This window comes from Myotis davidii, unplaced genomic scaffold (assembly GCF_000327345.1).
Source record: "Myotis davidii unplaced genomic scaffold, ASM32734v1 scaffold441, whole genome shotgun sequence".
NCBI lineage: Eukaryota > Metazoa > Chordata > Mammalia > Chiroptera > Vespertilionidae > Myotis > Myotis davidii.
The window spans coordinates 1,830,671-1,841,496 of record NW_006291818.1 but is presented as its reverse complement, the minus strand read 5'-3'; the positions used below and the strand labels follow the sequence as shown (position 1 = coordinate 1,841,496).

At 36.2% G+C, this 10,826-nt stretch overlaps 1 protein-coding gene across 10 annotated transcripts in view; it reads left to right on the top strand.

Annotated features, from left to right (window-relative positions):
* Nucleotides 1-10,826, top strand: part of TCF12 (transcription factor 12) — a 357,822-nt gene that overhangs the window by 163,759 nt on the left and 183,237 nt on the right. Inside the window, exons 1-2 of one of the 10 annotated variants that reach the window (XM_015564970.1) lie at nucleotides 1,484-1,501; nucleotides 3,777-3,838. The exons of 6 other annotated variants lie outside the window; for them this stretch is intronic. In XM_015564970.1, coding sequence (XP_015420456.1) covers nucleotides 3,791-3,838 — 48 coding nt within the window. In that variant the 5' untranslated portion in view covers nucleotides 1,484-1,501; nucleotides 3,777-3,790. Of the gene's footprint in view, nucleotides 1-1,483; nucleotides 1,502-2,281; nucleotides 2,300-3,776; nucleotides 3,839-4,156; nucleotides 4,233-10,826 lie in introns of those variants that run through there. 3 more of the 10 variants (XM_015564971.1, XM_006765236.2, XM_015564972.1) reach the window with 3 other exon arrangements.

Below are 10,826 nucleotides of genomic sequence, written 5' to 3'. Positions count from 1 at the left end.
ATCACTGGAGCAAGCAAGTCTCCTGCTTGCTTCCGCTGCATAGCTGCCAGTCATTATCTTTGTTGGCAGTTAATTTGCATATCGCCCTGATTAGCCAATGGGAAGCATAGCGGAGGTATGGTTAATTACCCTTTTTGTCTTTTATTAGATAGGATAATATAGGGATTACAGCCTCTGGAGAGTTGTACTCTGTGACCTAGTTCAAGTTACTTAACCTCCTTGTGCCTCGGGATTCTCATCTCTAAAATTATGATAATTTTACAAATACCTTGTAGGGTTTTGGTAAATATGAAATGTAATAATAGCTATTAAGTATTTCTTTTATTGATACAGTAAGTGAAAGCTACTATTAATATTATTAACACCATTATTATCTTTAAATATCTAATATTTCATTGTATGTTATAATAGACATATTCTGTTTCTGAAATACAGTCTGATTTTAGTTCATGGAAATCTCAAAGGGCCATCTCATCTTGGTTTTCCTGCCTCCTAGCTCTGCTACACAACTTAGGCCTAGCTCAAAGTACCGAAGTACCATTTGGGTTGCACCCTGTGCTAGGGGTTATTATAGAGTGGGGATGTGCCCGAAACTCAGGTACATGCCCTTGACCGGAATCGAACCTGGGACCTCTCAGTCCGCAGGCCGACGCTCTATCCACTGAGCCAAACCGGTTTCGGCTAAGGTAGAATTTTTGATTTCTCACTTTAAAAGGTAGAGAAGTTCACTGGTAGGTCACTACTAACAGAAATTATATTTATAGGCATCAGGAGTAGGCATTTTAATCATGAGTATTTTTCAGGTTATATATAATCTATTATGGTAGTTATTTTGGGAAAGAAGTAACATTCAGTTGAATAAGGTGTGAGTGCTTATTTTTTCTAATTGCTAAATTTCCACCAGGTCTCCCCCCCCCCCCCCCCCCCCCTTATCTTTATATTATGGTTTGTAGAATGAAACAGTCATGTCCATGTTGCTCTTCCTTCCGCCTCTTTTGTGGTATTATAGAGTTTTCAAGATTAGAAGGTATGTTAGTTACTTATATCCAATGCTTTTATTTCATAGTTGAGGAAACTAAGACTTAATGAGTTTGAGATTTTACTAGTTTGTGATGTGTGCTTTTGATACAAACTACCCATGAGATTTGTTTGGATTTCCCATCTTGAAGAATTGTCTTAAATTTTCTGCCCTACATTAAAGCAGTGGTTCTCAACCCTCCTAATGCTGCGACCCTTTAATACAGTTCCTCATGTTGTGGTGACCCCCAACCATAAAATTATTTTCGTTGCTACTTCATAACTGTAATTTTGCTACTGTTATGAGTCATAGTGTAAATATCTGATATGTAGGATGTATTTAGGGGACCCCTGTGAAAGGGTTGTTCGACCCCCAAAGGTTGAGAACCGCTGCACTAAAGGAATGAGAGAAGAGAGAGGAGAAAGGTGAAAGAGAAGAGGATCTGTAATTAATATCCCAAAAGAGGACATGGGACAGGATATGGTAAAAATAAATTTGCTTAGCAAGTATAGTGTATTGGGAGGCAGAATAGCATAGAATTTAAGAGCCTGAATATTGAAGTCAGGCTGTTTGGGTTCTATTTCTGGCACTTCTACTTGTAGCTCTGTGAACCTGGCATGTTTTTCTCTTTACCTTAAACTCACTCCCCCCCCCCTTTTTTCATTGATAGAAGGGTGCTGACTACTAATAATAACTACCTAGCTAAGTTCCATACTTAGGCCTATTAGTGGAGGAGGGGAAAAGTAGTTATGCGGTGAAGAGTTGGCTTTAAAATACTTGGTTTAGCTGCTGCATATGACTCAGCACAGAATAATTGTAGGGACTTTTTATTAAGGGATAAACAGTAGGTACATTTAGAGTTCTTTCATTTTAATACATACTATTCTGTCTTGGTGAGGAGTTATGAGGGTTTGGTTTATTTGAAAAAGCAACCATTTTTCAGACCAGTTGTCAGGAATACACATAGATGGCAGCTTGATAAACTAGGTCAGGTAGAAAATGAAAATATGAGGGTACAAGGATTTAAGAGTTGCTCCAGCCTCCTAAGACTCATACAGAAAGCCATAGATCAGGTACTTGGGATAAGGAAAACCAAAATAATAAAAAATTTAGCTAGAGTAAACATACAGCTTTCAGCTTTTATGAAAATTAAAATGAATTCATAAGGATACCTTATCTGGCTGAGTTTAGTATTGTTTCTCTAGGACTCCTGAACCGTTTCTACCAGATGTGGCTAAAGGAATATTTAATTTTGCTCAGTGCTGTCTCCATTTTTAGCAGGTATTTAGCATCTTTTCATTCATGTGGAAGAGCTAGACTAGCAGCCACTCTATAGTTTGACAAATAGCGAGCTGGAGATGGGATAATAGAGCCTTAGTTCCCCTCACATGCTATCGATAAAAATACACAGAGATCATTTTGATCCCAGGAAGGGTTGGACTGGCTTGCATTTTGGGAGAACCTGGCATGTTGTTCATTTACATTTTAAGGTCCAGGCCTTCAGAATGAATATCTAAGGGTAGAGAAGACCTGTGGTTTTCATCTTCCAGCAGAGCACACTGGGGACCACCATTGTAAATAAGGATAATAAGGTTGTCTGCCTGCTTTTAAGTAGCTTGTGACTTACTGTGGTCCTGAGTTTCAATTTGCTGATATTTTTAAATCACTCAATTTCTTAAACGTAAAACATGAGTAAATATATATTTTAGAGTTCAGGAATTATGGTTAGAAATACAAGTCATATTTGCCTAAGAATTAAATCAGTTATCAAACTTTAACTCTTTTAAGGCAGCAAATAATTAATTAGCAAATTAATCTCATTGGTGAACATGGGATTACAGGAGAGGGAGAGATTACTTTGGATGGTAATAGAAGAGGAAGTATTTGAATAGTATATTATAGGACAGATAGCATTTGTATGAATAAAGTTGAAATGAAGATAACGTTCTGGAAATGTGGAATGATGGAACCACAACTACAAATGCTTCCAAATCACGAAATTCAGTAAATAGTAAATCATCTTGCTTTGTAGGTAAACAGTGTGGTTAGGCAGATAACCTTTCTGTAGAAGAAATACAGTCTATCTTTGGGAAGAAGAGAGCCAGTTAAAATTAGACTTTTATACAGGTCATGACACAAAGTGCTCTATAAAGATCAATATGTTGAGGTAAGAAGGATGGAACCAGTGTAAAAGGGTGACAATAAATAAGATGATCTGGTAAGATGTTACTACACAGGCCCACTTGTGATTAGATAAAATTTGGATTAGGATGGTAGGATCAAGATCACAAAGTAATGGAAAGAAGAGAGATTTCACAAAGGGAAAAAACAAAACAAAATGGCACACTTGGTAACTAGGGGAGATAAAAAATCATTTAGACTCTCTGTCCCCAGAGTAATAACTCCCGAACTAAACTTCATGTGTTTTAGTTAGGCTTTGACAAGTTAGCTGTGGTTGTGTTATACAACTACTAGATTATCTGATTTTCATGGTTTTCCTTATAAATGGGAAAATCTAGCTGTGTTAATAAAAAATAAAATAATTTTTACTTACTGACCCCCATTAGCATTGATGGGAACTAAAGTTTAGTGTTCACTCTCCTTCAGAATAGATATTTCCTTTCTCTAAATTGTTTATGGTTTGCTTTTTTATTTTGAAGAAGAAAATGGTGTTCAAATGGACAATATGGAGTTCAAATGCAATAATTAGAAAGGACATACAGATTTTGAAATAGTATTTTATGCCTCTTGATCTCAGGTACAAAACACAAGATGAAGCAGTTAAATAGCAAAGCAAGACAGGAGGGACAGAGAATTAAAGTAAGTGTTTTCTATATATTGCATCTATGTTCCCATTAATCTCTGTTTTGTTATATAACTGCTCCTTCTGAATGTTTTGAATGTGAAGAAAACTATGGGTAAGAAAAGGGAGTATTTTAAAGTTAGGGTTAAATAAACCCATGAGAGAAATGTTTGTTAAGATTGGTTGCATTCAAACAGCACCTGACTATATATTGTAATCTTAATGTTCTTGGGTAACAAAATAATTGGGTTAAAAATGATATACACTCCTTCAAATCACATACCTATCAGATTGTTGACGGTTCCATTTTAAGCCAGTCAAACCTATTTTTTCAGTCTAGCCATTCTAGGTACAATGCCAGTTGAGATGCTCTAATATAGATCTTCTGGAAAGAGCCTTTCTCACCTCACTGTGAGTTTCACTTTGTATGTCTATGAAATAGCATGTTTATCAGGATTGATCTTTGCAAGTCTCTCTTTTTTTCTTCTCATTGTTTAGTCTTTAAAGTTAACAAGTAGAAGTCAAAACATATTAATCTTTTAAAATCTCTCTTGTGTCCCTTTTTCAATTGATGAGGTCCTAGTTTCTGATGGCTTTTAAATTATTTCTTATAAACTTAGGAAATAACTTAGGATAGAGTCTGGCTGAATACATTTTTAGGCCTGCTTAGCCTATTTTTATTAATAACAATAATCATAACCAGCATTTGTCACAATATAGTTTAAGACCTTTCATGTAATGCCTATTCTAAGTTTCATACCAGCTCACCAAGAAGTCATTTTAAAAATCCTATACATTTCCCCCCTTTTATTTTATTTTATTATTTTATTTTATTTTTCTATCACCATTTATCCCACGTATACCCTCTTCCACTTCTACCCACTCCCCTACCCCTCCTGTAGTCACCACACGGTTATCCCTGTCCATGAGTTCTTTCTCTTTTATTTCTTTTTTTGCAAACCTACCCCTACCACAATACCCCCCCACCAGAGTTGTCTACCTACTCTCTCTATCTATGAGTCTGTCCCTATTTTGCTTATTTGTTCAGTTCATTAGATTCTTGCATATGAATGGAATCATGTACTTTTTGTTCTCTGACTGGCTTATTTCACTTAGCATAACAGGTCCATCCATGCAGTAACAAAGGGTGAAATTTTCTTCCTGTTTGCAGCTTAGTAGTATTCTGTTGTGTAAGTGTACCATAGCTATTTTATATACTCTTCTACTAATGGACACGGGTTGCTTCCAAATCTTGGCTATTCTAAATAATGCTGCAATGAACATAGGGGTACATACATTCATTTGAGCTAGTATTTCGGGTTTCTTCAGATAAATTTCCAGAAGTGAAATTCCTGGGTCATAGGGCAGTTCCATTTTTAATTTTTTTTTCATATGTATATTGGAAATCTGTATGTCCTCTTTGGAGAAGTGTCTGTTTAGGTCTTTTGCCCATTTTTAAATTGGATTGTTTGTTTTTGGTATTGAGTTTTATAAGCTCTTTATAAATTTTGGATATTAACCTCTTATCAGATGTATTGGTGAATATGTTCTCCCATTCAGTAGGTTGTCTTTTCATTTTGTTGATAGTTTCCTTTGCTGTGCAGAAACTTTTGAGTTTAATGTAGTCCCATTTGTTTATTTTTTTCTTTTGTTTCCCTTGCCTGAGGAGATGTATAAAATAAATATTGCTGTTAGAAATGTCCAAGATTTTACTAGCCTTTGTTTTCTTCTAGGAAAAATCCTGTACATTTTATAAGTCAAGGAAATTTAGGCTCAGAGAATATAGAAAACTTACCAGATATTAAATATCTAAGTCTAATATGACTCTAAATTACTGTTTCTTTCTATCATATTACATTTGCTGAAGTATAAAACAGACCCCAAACAGTTGTTATTTCTACTTATCAAGGACTTTAAAGATAGGTACTCTAGAGTTGTAACACAATGGGGCTATCTTTATTTCTTATAAAAATATTCACTTTTATATGTAAAAAAAAAATAAAGCCATGGAATAAACCAGGTAAATTTGCTTCTTGGTTTTACCACTATATTTGACCTTGGAAAAGATAAAATACTTAATTTGAGCCTCAGTTTTCTCATCTACAAAGAGATTGCTCTCATAAATATGTGTAAGAATTAAATAGAGGAAGTTTTATAAAATATGTAGTGTGATCTCTGGGGTTTATTAAGTAGTGTATAAGTGTTCCTCTTTTTACATCCAGTTTCATGAAAAGTATACAGATCCCTTCTGATGCAAAACCATGTTACGAGTTTTATAATCTTGGATGCTCCTTAGGGAGAAAGCTGGAATATGTCCTGAACAAATGAGGGACCTATTCTAGTTTACAAAATTGAAACTGTTGGAAAGTTTACTATCTCACAGATTTTGGGATTTGGAGATTATTATGGGAAAAAGTATGTAGCCCAGATTCATAGGAATGTAAGTTCAAAAAGAAGAGGCTTTAGTTTCTCAAAAAATTTTTAAAGGTTATCTATATCATAGGGTAGTTAAGAGACCTAAATGAGATTGATTATATCATCAAACATAGCATAATCAATTCATTTTAGTTCCTTTTGTGATATATTTTTGTTATTTATTCTAATGTTTTCTGAAAATAAGCTTGCAAGGTTTTCCTTTAATTTATTGAACTAATGTTTAATCTTTTATGTTATCAAATGAAGTAATTATTTGGATTGGTTTTATATTGTAATCAATATGCTGCATTTTGCATGAAGCAGAACGTATTCTTGGTCTTTAGGAAATTATTTAGTGATTAAACACTAAAGTATCAGCTATCCTGAACCAAATATCTTCTCTGCATTGATGATAACATTACATCTCATTGAGTTCATACTTTTCTGAGATTGTACTCTGAAAATACTGTACTTGATTTGCCACTAACCCTACCTTACATCTTTAGATCACTTTTCCTCAGTATCTTCCCTTTTTAAATCTTATAGTCTTCTTTTGAACTTCTATACTCTAGTTTGTGGGATCTCACATTTTTTCTTCCGTTTCTTTCATTCATGAAGCATTTATTGAGATTCCACTATTTTCTCTCTCTGAAATTAGTTGGGCAAAACAAAAATGATTAGCTTACATACCCTGGGCAAAAGTAGTGCTCTTTCTTATGGGAAAAACAGATTATTATACTATAGAATGATAAAAGTTCTAATAATGATGGCCCTGGAAGAGTAGAAGCACAGAAATAGAAGTGGTACTTGATTATGAAACCTCAAAGGCATACCAAGTGAAAATGATTATCTGTTTTGTAATACAAAAAAACAGAGGACTTAAGCCTGGAGACAAGTGAACTTCTTCCATTAGACAAGCAAACTTGGTCAAATTAGTTACTTATTCTGGACATAGTTCCTAACATGTAAAAAATTTGAACAAGATTACAGTGTCTCAGACTGTTTAATAGGATATTAATAAACAATTTGTAAATACACTGTTCCATGGTCCACCATATTTGTGTATTAAACAAACTTAAATGTTTTTATTGGTGTTAGATTTTTGTTTTTTAATATTACTGTAAATTATAAACCTTTAAGAAAGGAATGCAACATACTTCTCACATATTTTCCCATCCAGGGAATCCTTCTGTATCTCTTTTGAAATAAGTTTGACTGCTAGTAACATAGCAGTCTCAAGGCATAGTAAATTAAACAATTTATACATTTAACTGTTTATTTAGATCTGTGGTTCATTGCAGTTCTTTTTTTAATAAGGTGTGAAGTAAGGCTCCTGTTTTATTGGTATCCGTTGTTTAAGAGATTTTTTCCCCCCATTGAATTCCCTAGTTACCTCTGAAAATCAATTAACATATATGAAAAGATCCATTTTTTACTCTATTCTGTTCCATTGTGTTTTTTTTAAATCATCACACCAAGACCATACTGGATTACTGTACATCTATCTATATTAAAGGGCTAATATGCTAAGTGTTCGACTGTCTGACCGGTCATTATGACGTGCACTGACCACCAGGGGCAGACATTCAATGCAGGAGCTGCCGTGATGTGCACTAGCACTGTGGACCTGGTGCCCACAAAGCAACACTCAGCTTCCTCAAGTGGGACACAGGCCCCGTCACTACCCTGGAGCAACAGCCCACCTAATCACAGCCCATGCTGCTGAGACCCCATGGTGCAAAATGCAGCTCACAGACTAGCCCAGCCTGAGAACGGTGGCTGTGGGTGCCAGGTAATGACATCACCTAGCAACGCCCTGCTTCCTCTCCCTTGCCACGACTAGCCTCCTTGCAGTTTCTTCAGCCCAGGAGCATGAATTGGTTTATAGCAGTGGTTCTCAACCTGTGGGTCACGACCCCTTTGGGGGTGGAACGACCCTTTCACAGGGATCGCCTAAGACCATCGGAAAACACATATATAATTACATATTGTTTTTGTGATTACTCACTATGCTTTAATTATGTTCAATTTGTAACAGTGAAAATACATATTGCATATCAGATATTTACATTACGATTCATAACAGTAGCAAAATTACAGTTATGAAGTAGCAACGAAAATAATTTTATGGTTGGGGGTCACCACAACATGAGGAACTGTATTAAAGGGTCGCAGCATTAGGAAGGTTGAGAACCACTGCTTTATAGCCAGGTGCAAATATTTCATACTCATATGGGATGGGACTTCCGGACCTTTTGTGGGTTTTGCAAAAAGCCCTGTGTGTTGTGGGGGGGCCGTGAGACCACATCTAAAGGCCTGGCCTTGCGCCAGCACTGATAACTCCATCTGGGAGTCTACAGTTAAATATTTTAACCTTTGTTCTCCCTGTGTGATCTACAATAATAATGTGCTTCATGTTGATATTTATTGCTGTATTGCTGACACTTAACTGAAAGAGAGGTTGGGGTGCTTCATTGGGCTGGAAAAAGTTTAGCTAAACCAGAAAGCAGGTCTAATTAAGCAAGTTAATTCTATATGTATAAAAGGCTAAGTTGAGTTGTGCATGCATGATACTTATAAAGCTCTCACTGGCGCTAATTGCACACGTGTGTTTTGATCTATCATTGTTGATGTGAGTTTGGTTGACACTTCTATTATAGAGAAAGGGCGAATAGCGATATCGAAATATTTCTTCTAATTAATTTCCTTTCAATGTGCATGAATTCGTGCACCAGGCAACTAGTTTAAAATAAACCTTGATTTGAGATAGTGTATGACTTCCAATCTGTTATTTGGTTTTAATTTTTTTTTTGCGTATTCTAGGTGCTTTGCATATAAATTGAAGTATTTTAAACCAGCCTATCCGTTTCTATAAAGTGTTCTGGATTTTGTTTGGGATTACATTGAATCTATAGATCAGTTTAAGGGGAGCCTTATCCATGTGGAATAGAGTAAAAAATGGATCTTTTCATATGTGTTAATTGATTTTCAGAGGTAACTAGGGAATTCAATGGGGAAAAAAAAATCTCTTAAACAATGGGGAGCCTTATCCATGAATATGGTATATCCTTCTATTTAAGCTTCTTTAATTTCTCTTAGTAATGTTTTACATTTTTCATTGAACACATCTTGCACAACTTACAGTTTATAACAATAATTTTTAATGTTCTTATGATTGTTTTTTTATTTCATTTCTGGTTGTTCATGTCTTGAATAAAACTATAATAGATATCTGTATATTTATTATACAGAATTGTATAACAGAATTGGGTAATGGGCCAGAACTGGAGTCCCATTTGAAAGACTGATTTGTGAAGCATCTGCTTCCAAGCTCATTTGGTTTATGGCAGGATTCATTTTCCTTTAGTTGTTGAACTGAGGGCCACAGTTTCCTGTTGATTATTGTCTGGAAGGTGTCCTCAGTATCTTGCCAATTTGGTCTTTTCATCACAGCAACTTCATTAAAGCCAGCAAGGGAGAGGGTTTGCTAGCAAGATAGAAAACACAATATTGTGGAGCCTAATCATAGACATGACATCCATCACTTTTGCCATGTTCTATTGATTAGGAGCAAGTCATTAGGTCAGCTCACACTCAAGAGAAATGGTTTATATAAGGGTATAAATACCAAAAGACAGAGACCCTTGGGCCATTTTAGAATCTACCTGGCACAATGTTTGTAGGATCCGTAGTTACAATACCAACTTCATCCCTGATATTGATGAATTGTTTTCCTTTCTTTTTCCTGATCAGTATGGCTAGAAGCTTACCTATTTTATTGATATTCTCAAAGAACTAATTTTTGGTTTCATTTGCCTTTTCTTTTTTTCAATATGTTTGACTTCTACTTTTACCTTTACTTTGAGTTTAATTTGCTCTTTGCTTTCTAATTTCTTAAGTTTGAGGTTGAGGTAATTGATTTGAGACCTTTCATCTTTTCTAATAGGCATTTTTAGTACTACTAGAGGCCCAGTGCATGAATTCATGCACCAGTACGGTTCCTCAACCTGGCCTACAGGATCGGGCTGAAACCAGCTCTCCAACATTCCCTGAGGGGTCCCAGATTGTGAGAGGGTGCTAGTCAGGCCAAGGGACCCCACCGGTGCACGATCAGGACCAGGGAGGGATGTGGGAGGTTGGCCTGCAAGGGAGGGACTGCGATGGGGCTCCAGGGTATGTCTGGTCCATCTTGCCCAGTCCCAATTGGCTGGACCCAGCAGCAAGCTAACCTACCGGTTGGAGTGTCTGCCCCCTGGGTGTCAGTGCACATCATAGTTACTGATTGACAGGTTGACTGTCTGCCCCTTGGTGGTCAGTGCACGTCATAGCGACTGGTCAACTGTCTGCTCCCCTGGTGGTCAGTGCACATAATAGCAACTGGTCGACCGGTTGACTGTCTGCCCCCTGCTGGTCAGTGCACATCATAGCTAGTGCTTGAGCGGCCTTAGCATATCATTAGCACATTACGCTTTAATTGGTTGAACGGACGACCAGACACTTAGCATAGTAGGCTTTTACTATATAGGACTAGAGGCGCGTAATATAATTAATAACAATAATATCATTTTAATAATATGAAAATTTCAAGTT